Below are 25,766 nucleotides of genomic sequence, written 5' to 3' on the forward strand. Positions count from 1 at the left end.
CTAACAATATTGTAGACTTGATGCTAAATACAGATTGTTCTGCTTTAGTGTGTGTGTGTGTGTCCAACAACCAGTTAGCCAACAACCACTTAGTTAGGTTAGGAAGTTTGCTATCTTTATGACCACCCCAACTTTTCTTATCCCCAGAACACAGCAACTTCAGAACATAAGTGTTTTTCTGACATTTTTGGGAAATTTAACTGAAAAAAAAATCCAGCCCTAGTAGAGCCCCAAGTCCCATGAGGACGTCCTCTAGGCTGTGGATGTTCTCCCCATCAAAGGCCAGTGTTATTTCATGGTGAAATGGATTTCCGCTGATGTGCAATAAAGGAGTGGGGAGAGGTGAAAAGTAAGAAAAGATTAATACATGTACAATTAACAAAGGACATAACAAATGTTCAACTGTAGCTTTATACATTAGAGAAAGGGAAGGAACAAGAGCAAGTACCTCTGCTGTATTGTCCATCAGGGACTGTGGAAATAGCAGTCCTCACCCCTGCCTCGTCTCTCTACCTCTGCTGTATTGTCCATCAGGGAGAGCAAGTACCTCTGCTGTATTGTCCATCAGGGACTGTGGAAATAGGGACTGTGGAAAGTCCTCACCCCTGCCTCGTCTCTCTACCTCTGCTGTATTGTCCATCAGGGACTGTGGAAATAGCAGGATGATGTCCTCACCCCTGCCTCGTCTCTCTACCTCTGCTGTATTGTCCATCAGGGACTGTGGAAATAGCAGGATGATGTCCTCACCCCTGCCTCGTCTCTCTACCTCTGCTGTATTGTCCATCAGGGACTGTGGAAATACTGTGGCAGGATGATGTCCTCACCCCTGCCTCGTCTCTCTACCTCTGCTGTATTGTCCATCAGGGACTGTGGAAATAGCAGTCCTCACCCCTGCCTCGTCTCTCTACCTCTGCTGTATTGTCCATCAGGGACTGTGGAAATAGCAGGATGATGTCCTCACCCCTGCCTCGTCTCTCTACCTCTGCTGTATTGTCCATCAGGGACTGTGGAAATAGCAGGATGATGTCCTCACCCCTGCCTCGTCTCTCTACCTCTGCTGTATTGTCCATCAGGGACTGTGGAAATAGCAGGATGATGTCCTCACCCCTGCCTCGTCTCTCTACCTCTGCTGTATTGTCCATCAGGGACTGTGGAAATAGCAGGATGATGTCCTCACCCCTGCCTCGTCTCTCTACCTCTGCTTTATTGTCCATCAGGGACTGTGGAAATAGCAGGATGATGTCCTCACCCCTGCCTCGTCTCTCTACCTCTGCTGTATTGTCCATCAGGGACTGTGGAAATAGCAGGATGATGTCCTCACCCCTGCCTCGTCTCTCTACCTCTGCTGTATTGTCCATCAGGGACTGTGGAAATAGCACTCCTCACCCCTGCCTCGTCTCTCTACCTCTTCTGTATTGTCCATCAGGGACTGTGGAAATAGCAGTCCTCACCCCTGCCTCGTCTCTCTACCTCTGCTGTATTGTCCATCAGGGACTGTGGAAATAGCAGGATGATGTCCTCACCCCTGCCTCGTCTCTCTACCTCTGCTGTATTGTCCATCAGGGACTGTGGAAATAGCAGGATGATGTCCTCACCCCTGCCTCGTCTCTTTACCTCTGTTAGTCCTTGAATTATCTTTTTGTCTATATCCATTCCGTAGACTTCATTCATTTCTGAGGAGATTTTTATGCTAATACATTTCAGTTGTATTGACTGCTTTGTAGGTTAAATGTACACTTCAAATGCAGCTCTCCTACAACATATCCATACCTTCTTCTTGATCCCAATTGCATTGTGTTCATGTTCTGTCCTATAAACATTTCAAAGGAAGAGAAAATGTGTCAAAGAATAGTCTTACACGCATTTAAAATATATATATATTAAATAGATATTGAAAGATAAATGACATCGACATACAATTGAATGCAAAATATAAGAACATATTGGAGAAAGCACTAGCCCATACAGTACTGCCAAACAGTAAAAGTACTGCCATACAGGCCTAATATCACATTTCAAGCTATCTTTGTACACACATTGTTCAATATTTTATCAGGCTGACTTGAAAGATTATACGCAACATTTTGCTGCGTGGCAATACTGTGCTTGGATTCTGAAGGACATAATAGTATTCATAATAGTATTGCATGCTGTAGCAGGCTCTATAAAGAGGAAGCACCCAATTGACGATTCAGATTGTTGTAACATCTCTTCTGGATAGGTCTCCGTCCTTAGTTAACGTAAACTCAACCCACTTTGTACAAATGTGCACAACCGCAACATTCAAACGAGGCTACAAAGAAAACTAATGTGACTGTAGCGACTGTGTTGATGTCAAAATCAGGGGTGTGAACTAGGTTTCTATTCAAGCGTTGATTGACATGGTAATGGCTCTATAGTAGTGGAGAAAAGTTGAAAATAACTGACCCTCCGTTACATCTTGACGTGTCATGTCGTAACGTACAGCGGCATAAAGCAACTATTTCTGTCTTACAATCTCTCTCCACCAGGTGTAGCACTTCTCTCATCGTTTAAAAACAAGAAATGGACAGTGACGGGGGTAAGGGGGGAAACCTAGTCATTTTTTGCGTCATCACTGCATGCGATCATCATTCTCAAAGCCGCTGTTTACTTCTAAAATCACTTTAGCACCGCCCTAAAAAACAGATTCAAATTCGACACAAACCTTCAAATAGGTATGTAATGACACATTATATAAACTCTTTATAGTGTTTTATTTACATTTTAGAGGTGATAAGTTGGACAGATTGAGTGAAAAAAAGCTATTTTCCCACAACAACACAACTCTTCTCACTATCACGCATTAGTTTCGCTTCCCCACCCGCCATTTTTAAAAAGACCCGACGGAGCTCATTGCCTGCTTGAGTTATGCAGAAACGGGCAGCGTTTAGGCCATGCAATTGATTTTGTTGGAAAGGGGAGAAATTGTGCTTTACAATGGTATTGACATTACAGTTGATCTGGAAGTATTACGTTATTGGGGCGCTAAAATAAGGGCAATTGTACGGACCAAGGCGATTTACGAGTTTACGTTAATTAGTTAGTTGGTTAGTTAGTTAGCTAGCTAACGTCAACGAAGCTAACGTTAGCTAGTTCATTCTCACACAAGTGAGAACTGCTCTAGATTGGAAACTAACGTTAAAGAGTGTAAAGTCATGTTGGCTTTATGGAAACGATATACAATATATGGAGCAGAATATAGTTCAGAAAATAATACAAACCTAGTTCTGCGTAGATAGGACCTAGTTCTGCGTAGATAGGACCTAGTTCTGCGTACTGTACTGTAGCTCATACAAAGCCAACGGTCAAACCCGGCTTTCTAATATTTGCGTTAATTCGTCTGAACTAAAGCTATAGTAACGTTATGGAAGCTATTCACAGAAGACCATAATTGTCTTCGTTATTCATTAGTACTTTATATTATTATATAAATTATTTTGATACATATTCAGAGCCGAACATCAACCCAACTTACCTTTCTAACTGTTGTCGCATTCAAACTTGGCATGAGCGTTTTCAGTTGTAATTGCGAAGTTCCCCGAAGAACTCCAGCAACAATGGGGGTTCCATCGATGAACCCCACTGCTCTAGTTTTTTGAAGAACCTTTTGGGGCTGTTTTCATTGCCGAGAACCCTAAGGTTCTTAGAGGATCTTTGAGGAATTTAGAAGAACTCCAGTTTGACAAGTGTGTTGCAAGAAAAAGTATATGAACCCTTTACATTTACCTGGATTTCTGCATAAATTGGTCATCAAATTTGATCTGATCTTCATCTAAGTCACAACAATAGACAACCATAGCTTAATCTAATCTAATCTAATAACACACACATTATTGTATTTGTCTTGTCTATATTGAATATAGATTTAAAAGTATGTGAATTTAAAGTATGTGAACCCCTAGGCTAATGACTTTTCCAAAAGCTAATAGGAGTCAGGAGTCAGCTAACCTGGAGTCCAATCAATGAGACAATATTGGAGATGTTGGTTAGAGCTGCCTTGCCCTGTAAAAAACACTCAGAAATTTAGAGTTTGCTATTCACAAGGAGCATTGCCTGATGTGAACCATGCCTCGAACAAAAGAGATCTCAGAACACCTAGAATTATGAATTGTTGACTTGCATAAAGCTGGAAAGGGTTACAAAAGTATCTCTAAAAGTATTGATGTTCATCAGTCCATGATAAGACAAATTGTCTATAAATTGAGAAAGTTCAGCACTGTTGCTACTCTCCCAAGGAGTGGCTGTCCTGCAAAGATGACTGCAAGAGCATAGTGCAGAATGCTCAGTGAGGTTAAGAAGAATCCTAGAGTGTCAGCTAAAGACTTACAGAAATCTCTGGAACATGCTAACATCTCTGTTGACTAGTCTTCGATACGCAAACACTAAGCAGGAATGGTGTTCATGGGAGGACACCACGGAAGAAGACACTGCTGTCCAAAAAAACATTGCTGCACGTCTGAAGTTTGCAAATGTGCACCTGGATGTTCCACAGCGCTACTGGCAAAATATTTTGTGGACAGATGAATCTACAGTTGAGTTGTTTGGTAGGAACACACAACACTATGTGTGGAGAAAAAAAGGCACAGCACAGCACACCAACATCAAAACCTCATCCCAACTGTGAAGTATGGTGGAGGGACCATCATGGTTTGGGGCTGCTTTGCTGCCTCAGGGCCTGGACAGCTTTCTATCATCGACGGAAAAATGAATGCCCATGTTTATCAAGACATTTTGTAGGAGAATGTTAGGCTATCTGTCCGCCAATTGAAGCTCAACAGAAGTTGGGTGATGCAACAGGACAATGACCCAAAACACAGAAGTAAATTAAGAATGGCTTCAACAGAAGAAAATACGCCTTCTGGAGTGGCCCAGTCAGAGTCCTGACCTCTACCCGATTGAGATGCTGTGGCATGACCTCGAGAGCAGTTCACACCAGGCATCCCAAGAATATTTCTGAACTGAAATAGTTTTGTAAAGAGGGATGGTCCAAATTTCCTCCTGACCATTGTGCAGGTCTGGTTCGCAACTACAGAAAAGGTTTGGTTGAGGTTATTGCTGCCAAAGGAGGGTCAACCAGTTATTAAATCCAAGGGTTCACATACTTTTCCCACCTGCACAGTGAATGTTTAATGAATGTCTGTCAATAAAGACATGAAAACGTAGACTTGTTTGTGTGTTATTAGTTTAATCAGACTGTGTGTGTCTATTGTTGTGACCTAGATGAAAGTCAGATCAAATTGTATGACCAATTTATGCAGAAATTCAGGTATTTTCAAAGGGTTCACATACTTTTTCTTGCCACTGTAAATCCATCAAGTCAAATCCCTGTGATTTCAGATACTGTCAAGTTTTTTACTTGACTAGTGTGTTCTAACCAGCTTCTTCTATTTCTATGCAACACAAAGCACACAATACAAGGTGTTATTACAGCTAGCTAGCTCTTTGGTACAGTGAGGCAGTAGAAGAGCTAGACTATTGAGACAACAGGAATACAGTCTCTACATTGAGTTTTTCTTGGAATTTCTTTTGTATGATGTTTTTCAGTGTACATTTTCCTTCAGTCTTTACGAGGGGAGAAATGTTGCCTAAGAGTGCAACTGAACTGTTAGGAGGGATAGAACACAGAATAACGCTAAATGTTCATCTGTCGAAATAAAAATAATTATAGCTGTTCTTATAAGTGTACTGTACGTGTACTTCCATAAGAGCAATGCCTACAGTTGTACTGCGGGCACTGATGTCTGTGCACAGAGAGGGAAATTCTTCTGACATACTGCAGAACTCTGAGAGGGGAAACTAAGTTTGCTCGAGCAGCCAGTGTCTTTGTGAAGTCAGAGCCCACAGGCAAGGCTTGGAGAGCTGTGCTGCACTGATGCCCTCGTCCTCTGTGTGTGTTGACTGTGTTCCTAATGTGTGTATTAATATGATAGTAATGAACTGTCAGTGCATCAGTATCATAGAGGATCTCTCTCACTCTCTTTATTTCTCTATACAGACAAGGTTCCCCACTTCTCTCGGCTGGGGGATGTGGAGGTCAATGCAGGGCAGAATGCCACCTTCCAGTGTGTCGCCACGGGCAAAACTACAGAGACAGAACCCTTCCTACTGGAGGTAATGTATGTGTCTGCGTATGTGCGCAAATGCTTGCGGGCGTGGCCACCGGAAAGACCACATAAACAGAGGCATTCCTGCTGGAGAAGAGAGTACAGACTGATTGCCCTGGTCTAATGCTATTCTTCTGGCTTTGTTGACGAAGCAGAGCTGGGGAGCTTTGTGCATCGTGGGAATAGTTTTTTGGCAGTACACATGCTGCTGTTCTACTGCACGTATAATGATGTCAGAGGGAAAAAAACAGTGTTCGTTGTTTGAAATGACTTCTTTGTTGTTGTAATATCACAAACGGACGTGGCTGTTTCACCATTAAGGATTCCAGCTTAATAAGAGCTCTGTTCTTTCTACGAGGTCTGATATATACGAGTACTTCAGTGGATTAAAGATAGACCCAGCATAATGATGTCATCAAACACAGAGGGCCGAGTCCCTGCATATAGACTAGCTGTAACTAATTAATGGCATCAGCTGTTTGTGTGGCTTTTTTATTTGCTAGCTGAGTCATATCCCTCCATAAAGTAATCACTCAAAAATGTCTGCTGCATGAATTCAAGCTAATATTAGTTTTCTGAAAAACTCCACTTTCTCTCTGTATCCTTGAAGCTTGTACTTGTACTAAGTGCTATTGAAATGTTAGACGAGGAAAAGAAGGACACAAGAAGACGCTATGCTAATTAGATCTCTGTGTTCATAGTGTTCCGTCCCCTGTGATTTCCTCCTTTTTCTTTCCATCTCCCCTCCTCCTCTTCCTTTCTTCTGTATTGAAGTATTTTGTATCCAAAACCTAACATTTTTTTTTATCCTCGTTGTAGTTTTCTGACACAGATACAGAGAGACACAAACACAGTCTCGCACTCAACAAGGCCCACACGCAGAACGGTTGTTTCGTTGAGGCAATATATAAAGTGTTCTGTGCATTTGAATGACAGCATAGATAGACCGATTTCCCTTTTGCATATAAAAATAGAATCACCACTGCCGCACATGCTGCCACTGTTTTGATGACCAAAAGTTATATTTTGAGAACGAAGAGCGCGCAGCCAGCTCCCGAGTGCATCGGTGACACAAGCACAGGGAAAACGCAACAATCACACAAGCGACAAGTGAGACAAATGATCTAACTGGGGATAGCTAGCTAGCATAATGTCACAAGCATGATGAGCTCGCCAGTAACCTTAGTAAGACTTGATTGGCAGGCAAGCTAGCAAGCTAGCTACTGGTATGCTAGTTTGCCGGTAGCTTGTGTTCAATAGCTAGCATCTAATGGCATTGTTCAAAATGGGGCACAGAGCCATGTTTTTTAGTTGTTGGAAATACCGGATCTGCAACAAATGTTTTAACTGGTGTATCCATCTGTCCTTTGACTGTTGATGGGTGTGACTGTCTGGTTGAGGTCTCAGGCAACCAATGACTGTCATGATTATTCATTGTAATTTACTCTTTAGCGCCATCTGTTCAGTACCTGATAGAGCAGACCCAGAAGACCTGTGCATTCATTTCAACGCCCCAGGACAGTCCATTTACTTTGTGCTGTGAAAATCATGTGATGAAATCCTGCAAATATCAGTGCTGTAGTCGCCCCAAATAGCAAGCAATGTAATAGATGGCAATGGAATCCAAGCCTGGGCAGCCAGCCGAATGCCTGGACCTGCTGATGGCAGAGCAGTAGTTAACTGCAGCTTGTTTTGAACAATATAATTTTGAAACAGTAAAAGTTAGACAACCATACTTGTATGCACATTTTCAATTATACTATCTATATATACTACCGTTCAAAAGTTTGGGGTCACTTAGAAATGCCTTTGTTTTTGAAAGAAAAGCACATATTTTGTTCTTTTAAAATAACATCAAATTGATCAGAAATACCGTGTAGACATTGTTAATGTTGTAAGTGACTATTGTAGCTGAAAACGGCTTGTATTAGCTAATCCAAGTTTATCATTTTAAAACCTCTTACTTCTACCCCCTCCTTTTTCGAACATTCTGTTAAAAATCGCGCAACTTTTCAGCGTCCTGCTACTCATGCCAGGAATATAGTATATGCATATGATTAGTATGTGTGGATAGAAAACACTCTGAAGTTTCTAAAACTGGTTAAATCACGGCTGTGACTATAACAGATCGTGTGTTTCATTGAAAAACGCAAGAAAAACTGCTCTCTGAAAGCTAAAAATAATTTCCATAAGTCACTTTCATGGGTTGTTAAAAGAGGACAAAATTTAATATCGACCTGCATGCAATTCATACAAATTCCACACGATGTCGCCATTGTCCTCATTTTCAATTGAATTTTTTGTTGGAAAATCCAACTATCTGGCTTCCGTTTCTTCCAGTCTCCACCAGGACGCTGTAAATGTGGACATTGGCAGCCATTGATTTGCAGACGAGGAGCTATTGAATATACATCGCCCTGTAATCATTTTGATAGATTATAAACGTTTACTAATACCTAAAGTTGGATACAAAAGGATTTCGAAGTGTTTTGTGAAAGTTTATCGTCGACTTTTTTAATTTAAAAAAATGACGCAGCGTTTAAAAACGATGTTTTTTTCTGAATGACACAGCTTCCATAGAAAGCTATTTTGGGTATATATGGACCGATTTAAACGAAAAAAAAGACCCAATAGTGATGTTTATGGGGCATATAGGAGTGCCAAGAAAGAAGCTTGTCAAAGGTAATGAATGTTTTATATTTTATTTCTGCGTTTTGTGCTGCGTCGGATAAGCAGAGTCTTTGTTTACGTCGCATTCAGGCATTTTGAGGTGGTGCATGCTATCAGATAATACCTTCTCATGCTTTCGCCGAAAAGCATTTTAAAAATCTGACTTGTTGGCTAGGTTCACAACGAGTGTAGCTTTAATTCAATACCCTGCTTGTGAATTTTGATCAAGGTTTGAGTTTTAACGAGTACATTTAGCATTTAGCGTAGCGCATTTGCATTTCCAGGTGCCTACTTGAGACATATGCGTCTCAAGTAGAATCAAGAAGTTAAAAGGCCAATTGACCAAAGGCCAATAGCTGAAAACTATTGTGCTGATTAAAGAATCAATAAAACTAGCCTTCTTTAGACTAGTTGAGTATCTGGAGCATCAGCATTTGTTGGTTCGATTACAGGCTCAAAATGGCCAGAAACAAAGACCTTTCTTCTGAAACTTGTTAGTCTATTCTTGAGAAATGAAGGCTATTCCATGTGAGAAATTTCCAAGAAACTGAAGATCTCATGCAACACTGTGAAACACTGTGAAACACCAGTCTCAACGTCAACAGTGAAGACGTGACTCTGGGATGCTGGCCGTCTAGGCAGAGTTGCAAAGAAAAAACATATCTCAGACTGGCCAATAAAAATAAAAGATTAAGATTGGCAAAAGAACACAGACACTAGACTCTGCCTGGAAGGCCAATATCCCGGAGTCGCCTCTTCACTGTTGACGTTGAGACTGGGGTTTTGCAAGTACTAATTAATTAATTTTCCCTTGATGTCACGCAAAGATGCACTGAGTTTGAAGGTAGGCCTTGAAATACATCCACAGGTACACCTCCAATTGACTCAAATTATGTCAATTAGCCTAACAGAAGCTTCTAAAGCCATGACATAACTTTGTGGAATTTTCCAAGCTGTTTAAAGGCACAGTCAACTTACTGTACTTCTGACCCACTGGAATCGTGATACAGTGAATTAAGTGAAATAATCTGTCTGTAAACAATTGTTGTAAAAATGACGTGTGTCATGCACAAAGTAGATGTCCTGGCCGACTTCCCAAAACTATAGTTTGTTAACAAGACACTTGTGGAGTGGTTGAAAAACAAGTTTTAATGACTCCAACCTAAGTGTACGTAAACGTCCGACTTCAACTGTACACACCAAAAACATTATGAACACCTAGGACTGTATTACTGCCACACTGGCGGTCACTTTACCGCTTAGTCACTGTAATTAGGCTTCTCCAAAACTTCAGTCTGATGCTACAGATGGTCATTTGTAGTCTACCAAACTTGCTAACTGACTGGTACTCAGCATTATATTGTCCCTTCAATCACTCTGACATCAATTCAAATGTGTTAAAAAATCAAGTCAAACACTTCATGAGAGCCCATGAGGTTGTGATGTGCAGCATATCCCGAGGATGCATTTATTGTAGCTGGGCCAGTCCTCTATTTATTGTAGAGGACTGGCCACCCCTCATAGCCTGGTTCCTCTCTAGGTTTCTTCCTAGGTTTTGGCCTTTCTAGGGAGTTTTTCCTAGCCAACGTGCTTCAACACCTGCATTGCTTGCTGTTTGTGGTTTTAGGCTGGGTTTCTGTACAGCACTTTGAGATATCAGCTGATGTACGAAGGGCTATATAAATACATTTGATTTGATTTGATATAACAAAGCAAATCTGAGGAAAACGCTGCCAAAGTTCTATCAACACATTGCCTGTAGTAGTCGTACTTCAAAATCTCTTGACCATTGTTACTCTCCCTTCCGGACGGGCTACAAGGCCTTCCCCTGCCCTCCCTTCGGCAAATCAGGTCACGCTCCACCATTCCTATAGGCAGAAACTCAAACAGAAAGTGCCCGTGCTAAGGTCTATTCAACCCTGGTCTGACCAATCGGAGTCCATGTGCCTCAAGATTGTTTTGATCACGTGGACTGGGATATGTTCTGGGTTGTCTCTGAGAATAAGATTTGACGTATACACTGACACGGTGACTGAGTTCATCAGGAAGTGTATAGGCGTTGTTGTTCCCACTGTGACTATTAAAACCTACCCAAATCAAAAACCGTTGATAGATGGCAGCATTCGTGCAAAACTGAAAGTGCGAACCACCGTATTTAACCACAGGAAGGTGACTGGGAATATAATCGAGTACACCTTCTTTGCCCGCTTTGAGAATACCACAGTGCCGCCGACACTGGTCGCTCCCGAGGACTGTGAGCTCTCGTTCAAATCATTTCATGGCTACAGACGTGAGTGCTAGGGGTCGGTACTCATTTAGGCAGGTTACCTTTGTGTTCTTGGGCACAGGGACTATGGTGGTCTGCTTGAAACATGTTGGTATTACAGACTCAGACAGGGAGAGATTGAAAATGTAAGTGAAGACACTTGACAGTTGGTCAGCGCATGCTCGGAGTACACGTCCTGGTAATTCGTCTAGCCCTGCTGCCTAGTGAATGTTGACCTGTTTAAAGGTCTTACTCACATCGGCTGCAGAGAGCTTTATCACAGAGTCATCCAGAACAGCTGATGCTCTCATGCATGTTTCAGTGTTACTTGCCTCGAAGCGAGCATAGACGTTATTTAGCTCTTCTGGTAGGCTCGTGTCACTGGGCAGCTCTCGGCTGTGCTTCCCTTTGTAGTCATTAATTGTTTGCAAGCCCTGCCACATCCGACTAGCGTCGGAGCCGGTGTAGGACGATTCGATCTTAGTCCTGTATTGATGCTTTGCCTGTTTGATGGTTAGTTGGAGGGCATAGCAGGATTTCTTATAAGCTTCCGGGTTAGAGTCCCTCTCCTTGAAAGCGGCAGCTCTACCCTTTAGCTCAGTGCGAATGTTGCCTGTAATCCATGGCTTCTGGTTGGGGTATGTATGTACAGTCACTGTGGGGATGACTTCCTCGATGCACTTATTGATGAAGCCAGTGACTGATGTGGTGTACTCCTCAATGCCACCGGAAGAATCTCGGAACATATTCCAGTCAGTGCTAGAAAAACAGTCCTGTAGTTTAGCATTTGCTTCATCTGACCACTTTTTGTATAGACCGAGTCACTGGTGCTTCCTGCTTTAATTGTTGCTTCTAAGCAGGAATCAGGAGTGATTCGTTTTGTGTTGTTAGATTTTACTGCACTGTTGGAACTAGGAAATAACATACACCTGCAGTAACATCTGCTAGTATGTGTATATAAAATTTGATTTATAGCCCAACAAATAAAATAAATTAAGCATATAGGAGTACCTATTTCTTTGTTAACCTCTCAACACAGAATGTCCGCACTCCATCGGAAATCATTTGGAGGAAATATCCTTTCTACTTTATTCAGCTGTGTTCAATTGTATTCTTATAAAATAATATCACAGAATTCTAATAAAATCTTGTGTGCTAGATGAACTTGTGTAGCCCACAGCCAAATGGCATAGCAGGTCAGGACCTAACATAAGGACAACTCAGATGATGCTCTTCTGTTCTTCTGAAATTGACTACATTTTCTTCATATCATGTCTCTTTAGACCTGTGTTAAAATAAATAATTGATTTATTATGATGGTGTAGGCCAGGGGTGTCAAAGTCAAATGGACGGAGGGCCAAATAAAAAAATCAGCTACAAGACGAGGGCCGGACTGTTCGAATGTTCATTGAAAATTTTTTAAATGACGCATATAGTCTAGTGAACCTAATTGAACCTACTGAAAACCTAACAAATATATTACAATATGATCAGATAAATAAAGCAATATTTTCTTATGGCTCTGTCAGTAATCTTTAATTTTCAACAGACACAAAAGACAAATTTCCTTTATATAAATATCCCCATAACATGAACATTAAATGAAAGAAACCGGTATTCAAGGCACCATCAGTAGACTATATTTTCTATTTTAGCAAAAGTGGGCTAAATTTACTTCAAAGAAAAAACAATAATAGCAATTTTCTATCATCTCAACTGAAATATTTTTAAAATATAATTGGATTGAAATACAAAAAAATAAAGTGCAAAAATCTATTAATCAAAAACAACACTTTGTTTAAGGAGAAGTAACATGCAGTGAAAACAAATATTAAATTTTAACTTTTAAACTTGAACTGAGTAAAAACTCTAAATATGTGATTGCACATGTTCACTTGTTTGAGGTTGAGGGTGATACTTGGTGGTGTCCCATCTTTTCCACAAGTTCATCAATAAGGCTCTGAGCTGAAGTAAGTCGACTTCTGTGTGATGTTTTGTTCAGGTTCATCAAAGAAAACAGTTGTTCACACAGGTATGTGCTGCCAAACATAGACAACGTTTGAGCAGCCTGGATGCGCAGCTGGGGCATTGTGCCGGGGAGGAAACGGGCGAACTCCGCAGCACCCACTGCCGCATATTTTTCCCTCAGTGCATCATTGCATTGGAGGTCAATCAACTCCATTTGGAGGTTTGGTGGTGAGCTTTCCACGTCAACAGCAAATGGGTTACCGAGCAGTTCCAACCTGCTTTTTTGTGCTTCAAAGTCAGCAAATCGGCGTCGAAAGTCAGCGGCAAGCATACCTATTTTATCAGCCAACTGTGTGCTCGGGAACGCACTGGTAGAGAGCTTCTCTTTCATGGTCTGGCAGCTGGGAAAGTGGCTCAAATTGTACATATCAGAGATGACACGATCCCGACCCTGCAGCTGCAAGTTTATTGCATTCAGATGACTCGTAATGTCACACAGAAAAGCCATTTCACACAGAAACATTTCGTCTCGGAGTTGTGTTGTGTCTTTCCCTTTGCTGTCCAAGAACAGACAAATCTCCTCACGAAGCTCGAAACATCTTTGAAGCACCTTTCCCTGGCTTAGCCATCACCTCTGTGTGATAAGGCAAATCACCATGCTCCGTTTCTAACTCCGTCAGAAATGCCTTGAACTGGCGGTGATTCAAACCTTTGGCTCTGATAAAGTTAACTTGCGCGTGATGATGCTCATTACATGCTCCATTTTCAAGGCTTTCAACGCTTCCTGGTGTATGATACAATGATAAGCTGTCAGCTCACCTGTCGCGTTTTCCTCTTGCATCTTTTCCCGTATCTTCGCCACCAGTCCGCTCCTGTGTCCACACATCGCAGGTGCTCCGTCGGTTGTCAAACCCACGATCAGGCAGCTCCATCTCATTTACACATCTTGACACCTCTTCATACAAATCATGCCCCGTAGTTGTGCCATGCATAGGACGTAAAGCCAAAAACTCCTCTGTCACGCTTAGGTTGGAGTCCACTCCGCGGATGAAAATTGACAACTGGGCAATGTCAGAAATGTCGGTGCTCTCATCCACAGCCAAGGAATATGCAATAAAATCTTTTCCCTTTTTCACAAGCTGCTCTTTTAGATTGATGGACAACTGGTCTACTCTCTCGGCAATGGTGTTTCTGCTCAGACTCACATTTAAAAAGAGCAAACTTCGTCACAAACTTTAATCATGCAGTTTTTGATGAAATCCCCCTCCGTAAATGGCCGGGCTGATTTAGCGATCTCTTCTGCCAAAATAAAACTGGCCTTGACAGCAGCCTGGCCTTGTGATTTGGCTTTTTTGAACAGAGCCTGTCGAGATTTGAGGCCTCGTTTTAATTCCTCTGCCTTTTGACTACATTTTCTTCATATCATGTCTCAGGTTTTAGACCTGTGTTAAAATAAATAATTGATTTATTATGATGGTGTAGGCTATATTAAATGGATTTATTAGACATTTTAAATTGTAGATGTTCCAAAAGGCTGTGTCAGTGGCTTGTAGGCTATGTGTGGAAACCAGGAGATGGTAAACGTGTTTATGTTAATTCATTGACTCTACAAGGTGTCAAAAGCGTTTAACAGTGATGCTGGCCCATGTTGACTCCAATGCTTCCCACAGTTGTCAAGTTGGCTGGATGCCCTTTGGTTGGTGGATCTTTCTTGATACACATGGGAAACTGTTGAGCGTGAAAAACCCAGCCGAGTTGCAGTTCTTGACACATACTGGTGTGCCTGGCACCTACTACCATCCCCCGTTCAGAGGCACTTACATTTTTTGTCTTCCCCATTCTCCCTCTGAATAGCACACATACACAATACATGTCTCAATTGTCTCAATGCTTGAAAATCCTTCTTTAACCTGTCTCCTCCTCTTCATCAACACTGATTGAAGTGGATTTAACAAGTGACATCGATAGGAGATCATAGCTTTCACTTGCATTCACTTGGTCAGTCTATGTCATGGAAAGAGCAGGTGTCCTTAATGTTTTTTTATACTCAACTGTATATACAGTATATTCGGAAAGAATTCAGATTCTTTGACTTTTTCAAATCATATAAAATCTAATTGTATTTGTCACATACACATGGTTAGTAGATGCGAGTGTAGCGAAATGCTTGTTCTTCTAATTCTGACCATGCAGTAATATCTAACAAGTAATCTAACAATTTCACAACAACTACCTTATACACACAAGTTTAAAGGAATTAATAAGAATATGTACATATAAATATATGGATGAGCGATGGCCGAACGGCATAGGCAGGATGCAGTAGATGGTATAGAGTACAGTATATACATATGAGATGAGTAATGTAGGGTATGTAAACATTATATAAAATGCCATTGTTTAAAGTGACTAGTGATACATTTATTACATCACATTTTTTATTATTAAAGTGGCTGGAGATTTGAGTCAGTATGTTGGCAGCAGCCACTCAATGTTAGTGGTGGCTGTTTAACAGTTGGATGGCCTTGAGATAGAAGCTGTTTCAGTCTCTCGGTCCCAGCTTTGATGCACCTGTACTGACCTCGCCTTCTGGATGATAGCGGGGTGAACAGGCAGTGGCTCGGGTGGTTGTTGTCCTTGATGATCTTTTTGGCCTTCCCGTGACATCGGGTGGTGTAGGTGTCCTGGAGGGCAGGTAGTTTGCCCCCGGTGATGCGTTGTGCAGACCTCACTACCCTCTGGAGAGCCTTGCGGTTGTGGGCAGAGCAGTTACCATACCAGGCGCTGATACAGCCCGACAGGATGCTCTCGATTGTGCATCTGTAAAAGTTTGTCACCTCCTCCCTGTAGGCCGTCTTGTCGTTGTTGGTAATCAAGCCTACCTCTGTAATGTCGTCTGCATACTTGATGATTGAGTTGGAGGCATGCATGGCCACGAAGTCATGGGTGAACAGGGAGTACAGGAGAGGGCTGAGAACGCACCCTTGTGAGGCCCCAGTGTTGAGGATCAGCGGGCTGGAGATATTGTTTCCTACCCTCACCCCCTGGGGGTGGCCCATCAGAAATTCCAGGACCCAGTTGCACAGGGCGGGGTCGAGACCCAGGGTCTCTACACACAATACCCCACAATGACAAACCAAAAATGGGTTTTTAGAACTTTTTGCATATGTATTTAAAAAGTAAATAAAATATCACATTTACATAACTATTCAGACCCTTTACTCAGGACTTTGTTGAAGCACCTTTGGCAGCAATAACAGCCTTGAGGCTTCTTGGGTAAGACACTACAAACTTGGCACACCTGTATTTGGTGAATTTCTCCCATTCTTCACTGCAGATCCTCTCAAGCTCTGTCAAGTTGGATGGGGAACGTTGCTGCACAGCTATATTCAGGTCTCTCCAGAGATGTTTGATAGGGTTGAAGTCCTGGCTCTGGCTGGGCCACTCAAGGACATTCAGAGACTTGTTTCGAAGCCACTCTTGCATTGTCTTTGCTGTGTGCTTAGGGTTGTTTCGCCCCAGTCTGAGCTTCTGTGCACTCTGGAGCAGGTTTTCATCAAGGATCTCTCTCTGTACTTTGCTCCATTTATATTTCCCTTGATCCTGACTAGCCTCCCAGTCCCTGCCGCTAAAAAACATCCCCACAGCATGATGCTGCCACCACCATGCTTCACCGTAGGGATGGTGCCAGGTTTCCTCCAGATGTGATGCATTCAGGCCAAAGAGTTCAAGCTTGGTTTCATCAGACCAGAGAATCTTGTTTCTCATGGTCTGATAGTTATTTAGGTGCCCTTTGGCAAACTCCAAGCGGGCTGCCATGTGCCTTTTACTGAGAAGTGACTTCTGTCTGGCCACTCTACCATAAAGGCCTGATTGGTGGAGTGCTGCAGAGATGGTTGTCCTTTTGGATGGTTCTCCCATCTCCACAGAGGAACTCTGGATCTCTGTCAGAGTGACCATCAGGTTCTTGGTCACCTCCCTGACCAAGGCCCTTCTTCCCCGATTGCTCAGTTTGTACGGGCGGCCAACTCTAGGAAAAGTCTTGGTGGTTACAAATTTCTTCCATTTAAGAATGACGGAGGCCACTGTGTATTGTAGGTATGTTCTTGCGGAGGCCATTGTCTTCTTGCGTACCTTCAATGCTGCAGACATTTTTTGGTACCCTTCCCCAGATCTGTGCCTCGACACAACCCTGTCTCGGAGCTCTATGGACAATTATTTCGACCTCATGGCTTAGTTTTTGCTCTGACATGCACTGTCAACTGTGGGACCTTATAGACAGGTGTGTGCCTTTCCAAATCATGTCCAATCAATTGAATTTACCACAAGTGGACTCCAATCAAGTTGTAGAAACATCTCAAAGATAATCAATGGAAACAGGATGGACCTGAGCTCAATTTCAAGTCTCATAGCAAAGTGTTTGAATACTTATGTTAATAAGGTATTTCTGTTTTTATTTGTAGTACATTTGCAAAAATGTTTTAGAACCTGTTTTCCCTTCATCATTCTGGGGTATTGTGTGTATAATGATGAGGGAATGAATATATTTAATCCATTTTGGAACGTAACATAAGGCTGTAACATAACAAAATGTGGAAAAGGGAAGGGGTCTGAATACTTTCTGAATGCACTGTATATTACAAAAGAACGCCGTAATGGACAGGTCTACACTGGTTGAAATACATCTCTTTCACAAGGATGCATGGCAGTATTATGACTCATATCACCCATATTGGACTGAACACATGTTGTACACAATACACATACTGTATGTTGAACCATACATCGTCTCCCAGTTTACCCAGTTCAAACAAGATTCCAATGTTTGCTCTGACTCTAACCCACTCTACTCGTGAAGGTTAGAATGGATTGGTTAACAGCAGGAACAGCAAGACGTTTCCTCAACCCATTGTTGTCTTCTGTTTCTCTATTTGCTGTGTAGGGTGCTGTTTGATCCTTAGCACCATGTGTTTCTCCCTTTTTCTCTCAACTCTGGAATTGCGCGTGTGTATGTGTGTGTGTGTGTGTGTGTTTCTCTCTGTTACTCTCCTCAACACTAATTGCTACTTTCTCTTTGATCTCCTCTGCTGGTGAGGTGGCTCTCTGGATCTACTGAGTTTTCTCTCTCTCTTAACTTCCCCCCGCTCATGTGTGTGTTTAAATAAACAAATTGTTGCATAAGAATTCTTATTCAATTAATATTTTTTTTTGTCTTGCAGTCTTTTGTCTTTCTGTCAGAGAGTTGTACTTGTTCTATTTCTGATTCCGTTTAGATCTTTAGACGTTGACATTTGTTTGTGTTCAATTGGAGTCCTGAATGAATTAGTTACCACGGAAACTCATAATTATTGTATGATATGGGCCTTAAGGGAAGAGATGGGAAGACATACAGGTTTAATACTGCATGTTTCATTTGTGTAACAAGCTTTAGGATTGTCTGTTTGTTTTGACTGAATGAATGTACATTGAGATGTGATGGGACTGTGGTTTATAGCTGAACAAACACACACACACACCTGTGTCTGTTCATACAATAACCTACAGTAATGGAAATGTGGTCCAGCATCCTATGGGCTTATGGAAATGATTAACCCAATAATACACCCCCCCCCCCCCCCCCCAATACCAATTCACAACTCCAGCTGTCGAAGCCAATTACTGGTGAAAAGCAGGAGAGAACGGGGTGACGGGCTAGCTGATATAACATCCTGCTTACATTATTCTGAGAGCAGAGCAGCGTATAGCCTGCACCTGGTTAAACTTCACGCTTTGAGTGTGTGTGTGTATGACAGGCGACGAGTTCTGATTTCCTGTCCCCCTCGTTGATCCGAGCGCTCGTGTGCATCGAGCGATCACATATTAGCACTAGTTGTCTGCGCGTGTGTGTGTGTGTGTAGATCTATGCGTGTGGCTGTTCTGTCTGCATCCCACCATGCCAAGATGGTCTCTGTGATATTTAGAATTGATTCATTGTCTCCACCACCCACGATACCTCATCTCTCTCTCGTCTTTCCCTGTCTTTCCTTTCTTCCTTCCTTCCTTCCTTCCTTCCTTCCTTCCTTCCTTCCTTCCTTCCTTCCTTCCTTCCTTCCTTCCTTCCTTCCTACTCACAATCCCATTATTTAGGGCTATATCTCATGGCCTCAGAGTATAATAAACATCACAATCTATGTAGGTCAGTTTGGCTAACCTAACTCTCTCTCTCTGTGACTGTGTGTTTTTGGTGGAAGTGACAAAGGTGGTGGCTACACAGGTAAACATGATCACCTGTGTATGGCTCAGTTAGCGTGACTTTCTCTCGCTCCCTCTCTCTCTGCAGCGTCGTAACGGTGTGGTTGTGGCTGCGTCCTCTATCCAGCGTCTGAGCCACAAGCGTCTGATGGCCACCTTCCAGGTGGCGGCTGAGAGAGGGGAGCAGGACCTGTATCGCTGCGTCACAGAGTCCACCCGCGGAGCTGCTGTGTCTAACTTTGCCGAGCTCATCGTCAGAGGTATAGTACAGCCAGTCCGTATAGTCAGGTTTTGATTGAAAGGAGTCCTGTACCACTGCACCACACACCACCTCCCCTATGACACCTCCAACCCACCATGACACCTAGCTACAATTCTGGGATCTCTTAACACCCTCCTCCATACAGTATGTTCTACCTCCTTCCCCACCCAACCACTTCCAACCGCTTCTCCTAATGTGAGACATGCACACAAGCACTCACTCACTGGCACCCTTAGTCAATCACACACACACACGCACAAACACACATGTTAAAATGCACACACACACATGAATTCAGCAAAAAATAAATTATTTATTATTATTTATTATTATTATTTTCAGCAAACTTAACATGTGTAAATATCTGTATGAACATAACAAGATTCAACAACTGAGACATACAACTGAACAAGTTCCACAGACATGTGACTAACAGAAATAGAATAATGTGTCCCTGAACAAAGGGGGGGTCAAAATCAAAAGTAACAGTCAGTATCTGGTGTGGCCACCAGCTGCATTAAGTCCTCCTCATGGACTGCACCAGATTTGCCAGTTCACCTGCGACTCGACAGACAAGAGCACTTTTTTGCCAGTCCTGTCTGGTCCAGCGACGGAGGGTTTTGTGCCCATATGCGACGTTGTTGCCAGTGATATCTGGTGAGGACCTGCCTTACAACAGGCCGGACAGTCTGAGCACTGATGCGGACAGTCTGAGCACTGATGGAGGGATTGTGCGTTCCTGGTGTAACTCGCGCAGTTGTTGTTGCCATCCTGTACCTGTCCCACAGGTGTGATGTTCGGAGGTACCGATCCTGTGCAGGTGTTGTTACACGTGGTCTGCCACTGCGAGGACGATCAACTGTCCATCCTATCTCCTTGTAGCGCTGTCTTAGGCGTCTCACAGTACGGACATTGCAATTTATTGCCCTGGACACATCTGCAGTCCTCATGCCTCCTTGCAGCATGCCTAAGGCACGTTCATGCAGATGAGCAGGGACCCTGGTTATCTTTCTTTTGGTGTTTTTCAGAGACAGTAGAAAGGCCTTTTTTAGTGTCCTAAGTTTTCATAACTGTGACCTTAATTGCGTACCGTCTGTAAGCTGTTAGTGTCTTAACAACTGTTCCACAGGTGCATGTTCATTAATTGTTTATGGTTCATTGAACAAGCATGGGAAACAGTGTTTAAACCCTTAACAATGAAGATCTGTGAAATAATCTGGATTTTTTGCGAATTATCTTTGAGAGACAGGGTCCTGAAAAAGGGACGTTTCTTTTTTTGCCGAGTTTACATAGGAAATATGTTCTGAACTAACAAAACGTCTCTCATATCTCTCCTGTATATTGTGGAAACACGTGGAAACGATGTATTCTTACATCATGTAATTTACTCTGTGTCATTGTGTAAACATTGTTTTTCCCTCTACATGTTGCTGTAATGAGGTGTCCTCGCTTGATGAGGGTCGTGTGTGCGTGTGTGTGTGTGTGTGCGTGTGTGTGTGCATGTGCGTGTGTGTGTGCGTGTCTTTTTGTCTAACGCTGAAAGGACAGGCAGCTTTACTCACGCAATCACTCATGCAAATAATTCACATTCATTATGGTGAAAATTAAACATTCCCTTCCCTTCAAGTGCCTCTCGGAAATCATAATCTGAAAGTGATTAAAAGATTGTGTGAGTCAACGCTCTAGCCGAGTAGAAATAACACTAGGGAAATTATAAAACAAGAAACGTACGAAACATGAAAAACCCTTGACTTCCCTTTTTTTCTGTGCGAGAGAAGATAGTTATTGCTTATTCTATGGAAATTCTGACGTCTTTTCATTTGATTTTTTTTGCGTTCTGTAAAAATTCATAAAGTGATGATGGACTGTACGTGTCTGTATTGTACTGTTTTAATTAGTCTTGCTGGTAAACAACTGTACAACTATGGATCATTGTATTTCATTTGTATCTCTGTTCATTTGACAGCAACTGATGGTGTTTTTATAATGAGCAGGGTTACATAGATTAGGGTTTCTATCATTATATGTCATTGCTGATAGAAAGGAGGAGTTGACTAACTGTAGACACAGTAATACTAGGGCATTGTCTCAGTTATCTTGTTAACTGTATATTGTGTTAGATAAAAGGTTCTACTACTGTAAATGACAACATCACACTGTACCATGTGTAAAAAATAAATAAAAAATGTAACCCTCCACTACACCCCTGCATGCACTCACTCAGTCACTCAAAACTCTTCTGTTTAACACTGTACCCGCCCCTCTCCCCCTTCACCCTGGCAGTGCCCCCCACCCCCATCGCTCCACCCCAGCTGCTCCGGGCTGGCCCCACCTACCTGATCATCCAACTCAACACAAACTCCATCGTGGGGGACGGCCCCGTGATCCGTCGCGAGATCGAGTACCGCGCCAGCCAATCACCATGGTCGGAGACACATGGCGTGGGCTCGCTCACTTATAAGGTGTGTGTGTGTGTGTGTGTGTGTGTGTGTGTGTGTGTGTGTGTGTGTGTGTGTGTGTGTGTGTGTGTGTGTGTGTGCGTGCAAGAATCATTAATTGTTAAGAATTATTACAAGTTCTTATTTATTTGTGATTAAATAACTTTCAATTACAAAAACATCAATGTTGATTTTATTTCAAATGCTATTCATGTCTTTGCTAAATGATAGAAAACATGTTTCTCCTCTACTCTATTGTAAGGTGTGGCATCTGGAGCCGGACACAGAGTACCGTATCAGTGTTTTACTGACCCGGCCAGGGGAGGGAGGCACAGGGGCGCCTGGACCCCCCCTGGTCAGCAGGACCAAGTGTGCAGGTGAGTTAAGGGGGCTGAACAGGTCTAAACCCAAACCTAGCTTCTGTTCTATTCTGTTTGACTCTACTCCTTTCTATTCCATTCCTTCAGCGTTATTCATCCCTTCAGGAACGGCATTGATAGATCACATACAATAACACCCTCCATAACACAAGGACAACAACATTCAAACACATACTCTAATTGCTAGCTGTCCACCGGTTGAGAGGATGTGTGTGTGGATGATAGTGCTCAGTGGCTGATATATATGTAGGTACCTCTTTAGAAGCCGGTGTGTATGCATGGACAGGTACACAAATAAGAATTTGTCCTTAACTGACTTGCCTAGTTAAATAAAGGTTAAATAAAAAAATACAAAAAAATGTAATTATACAGTAGAATGAACAACCTACAGCCTACTCTCCGACACTTACATGTACTACACTCCCCCTCACACACACACACACACACACACACACACACACACACACACACACACACACACACACACACACACACACACACACACACACACACACACACACACTTATCTGCACTTACCCTCCCCAGAACTCAGTGCTCATCTTTATGAAACAGCTCTCTGTAGATGTGTCAAGTGGACCGACATGACGCCTTGTCATCTATCATAGTCTCTGATCCCTCCTGTCATGAGGCTCCAGTCGCCCACCTCCTGTCTGCTCCACATGCCCAGATGTGAGCCTCGATCTCTGGGAAGAGAGAGTAAAGAGAGCCCCTGTGACACTACATGCTCTAAATCAGGGGTGTCAAACTCATTTTGCCCGGGGGCCACATTCGCTCTTCAACGAGGTCCGGAGGGCCGCACTGGATATTGGTTATATTTCCTTGCTGTCAAAATCTGACCAAAATAGTCCTCTATCGATTGTTTTGGGGATTTTCAATGTGATTATTAGCAAGCTGAACAGTCATGAATGTAATACATTTTAAAGTATATTTTAAAGCATATCGAGTTTGTTGTCTAGTATACAGTACCAATCAAATATTTGGACACACCTACTCATTCAAGGGTTTTTCTTTATTTATACTATTTTCTACATTGAATGATGTGAAGACATCAAAACTATGAAATAACACATATGGAATCATGTAATAACCAAAAAAGTGCTAAACAAATCAAAATATATTTTAGATTTTAGATTCTTCAAAGTAGCCACCCTATGCCTTGATGACAGCTTTGCACACTCTTGGCATTGTCTCAACCAGCTTCATGAGGTAGTCACCTGGAATACTTTTCCAACAGTCTTGAAGGAGTTCCCACATACTGTATGCTGAGACACTTGTTGGCTGCTTTTCCTTCACTCTGCGGTCCAACTGCACTTGAAGAAACATTCAAAGTTCTTGACATTTTTCGCATTTACTGACCTTCATGTCATAAAGTAATAACGGACTGTCGTTTCTCTTTGCTTATTTGAGCTGTTCTTGCCATAACATGGACTTGGTATTTTATCAAATAGGGCTATCTTCTGTATACCAACCCATACCTTGTCACAACACAACTGATTGGCTGAAATATATTTTGATTTTTTTTTACACACTTTATTTTGTTACTACATGATTCCATATGTGTTATTTCATAGTTTTGATGTCTTCACTATTATTCTACAATGTAGAATACCACATAGGTAATAACGTAGTAACCAAAAAAGTGTTAAACACATTACAATGTATTTTATATTTAAAATTCTTCAAAATCGCCACCCTTTGCCTTGATGACAACTTTGCACACTCTTGGCTTCTCTCAACCAACTTCATGAGGTAGTCACTTGGAATGCATTTCGATTAATCTTTCTAGCGCAGGGTTCAAAAATGCCTTACAGCTAAAGCACAACATATGATTATGTTAGATCACCGCCAAGTCAAAAAAACACACAGCCATTTTTCCAGCCAAAGATAGTCACAAAAAGCAGAAATATAGATAAAATGAATCACTAACCTATGATGATCTTCATCAGATGACACTCATAGGACATCATGTTACACAATCAATGTATGTTTTGTTCGATAATGTGCATATTTATATCCCAAAATCTCAGTTTACATTGACGCCTTACACGCAGTAATGTTTTGATTCCAAAACATCCAGTGATTTTGCAGAAATACTAATAATAAACATTGATAAAAGATACTCGTGTTATTCACAGAATTAAAGATAGACTTCTCCTTAATGCAACCGCTGTGTCAGATTTCAAAAAAACTTTACGGAAAAAGCATAATCTGAGAACGGCGCTCAGAACCCAAAACAGCTAGAGAATAGCCACCATTTTGGAATCAACAAACAAGAAACAAACTATTCACTTACCTTTGATGATCTTCATCAGAAGGCACTCCCAGGAATCCCAGTTCTACAATAAATGACTGATTTGTTCCATAAAGTTCCATCATTTATGTCCAAATAGCCACTTGTTGTTAGCGTGTTCAGCCCAGTAATCCATCTTCATGAGGCCAAGCTTCATTGGCCAAGCTTTAAAAAACTACAAACCTCAGATGTCCCACTTCTGGGATTTTTCTCAGGTTTTTGCCTGCCATATGTGTTCTGTTATACTAACAGACATCATTCAAACAGTTTTAGAAACTTCAGAGTATTTTATATCCAATAATAATATGCATATATTAGCATCTGGAACTGAGTAGGAGGCAGTTCACTCTGGGCACGCAAATTTCTTTTTAACTTCCTTAATCACCCTTTTTTTAAATTTTCGCCTAAAATGACATACTCAAATCAAACTGCCTGTAGCTCAGAATCTGAAGCAAGGATATGCATATTCCTGGTACCATTTGAAAGGAAATACTTTGAAGTTTGTGGAAATGTAAGAGAATATAACACAATATATCTGGTAAAAGACCATACAAAGAAAAAACTAACCATTCTTTTATTTGTTTTTTGTACCATCATCGTTGAAATGCAAGAGAAAGGCCATGATGTATTATTCCAGACTAGGTGCAATTTAGATTTTGGCCACTAGATGGCAGCAGTGTATGTGAAATGTTTTAGACTGATTCAAAGAACCATTGTATTTCTGTTTAAAATGTTGTGTCAAGACTGCCCAAATGTTCCTAATTTGTTTATTAGCTTTTCATGTTCAAAATTGTCCACTCTCCTCAAACAATAGCATGGTATTATTTCACTGTAATAGCTACTGTAAATTGAACAGTGCAGCTAGATTAACAAGAATTTAAGCTTTCTGACAATATCAGATAAGTCTATGTCCTGGGAAATTTTCTTGTTACTTACAACCTCATGCTAATCTCATTAGCCTACGTTAGCTCAACCGTCCGGTGGAAGGGACACCGATTCCAAAGAAGTTTCCTTAATGCGTTTGAGCCAATCAGTTGTGTTCTGACAAGTTAGCGGGGGTATACAAAAGATAGCCCTATTTGGTAAAAGACCAAGTCCATATTATGGCAAGAACA

At 41.9% G+C, this 25,766-nt stretch overlaps 1 protein-coding gene across 8 annotated transcripts in view; it reads left to right on the forward strand.

Annotated features, from left to right (window-relative positions):
- LOC139391828 (receptor-type tyrosine-protein phosphatase U-like) overlaps positions 1 to 25,766 on the forward strand; it is a 284,310-nt gene that overhangs the window by 175,684 nt on the left and 82,860 nt on the right. For all 8 annotated transcript variants that reach the window (XM_071139407.1, XM_071139410.1, XM_071139408.1 and 5 more), the window contains exons 5-8: positions 6,017 to 6,132; positions 19,349 to 19,520; positions 21,806 to 21,984; positions 22,223 to 22,337. In XM_071139407.1, coding sequence (XP_070995508.1) covers positions 6,017 to 6,132; positions 19,349 to 19,520; positions 21,806 to 21,984; positions 22,223 to 22,337 — 582 coding nt within the window. The remainder of the gene's footprint in view (positions 1 to 6,016; positions 6,133 to 19,348; positions 19,521 to 21,805; positions 21,985 to 22,222; positions 22,338 to 25,766) is intronic.

This window comes from Oncorhynchus clarkii, chromosome 32 (genome assembly GCF_045791955.1).
Source record: "Oncorhynchus clarkii lewisi isolate Uvic-CL-2024 chromosome 32, UVic_Ocla_1.0, whole genome shotgun sequence".
NCBI lineage: Eukaryota > Metazoa > Chordata > Actinopteri > Salmoniformes > Salmonidae > Oncorhynchus > Oncorhynchus clarkii.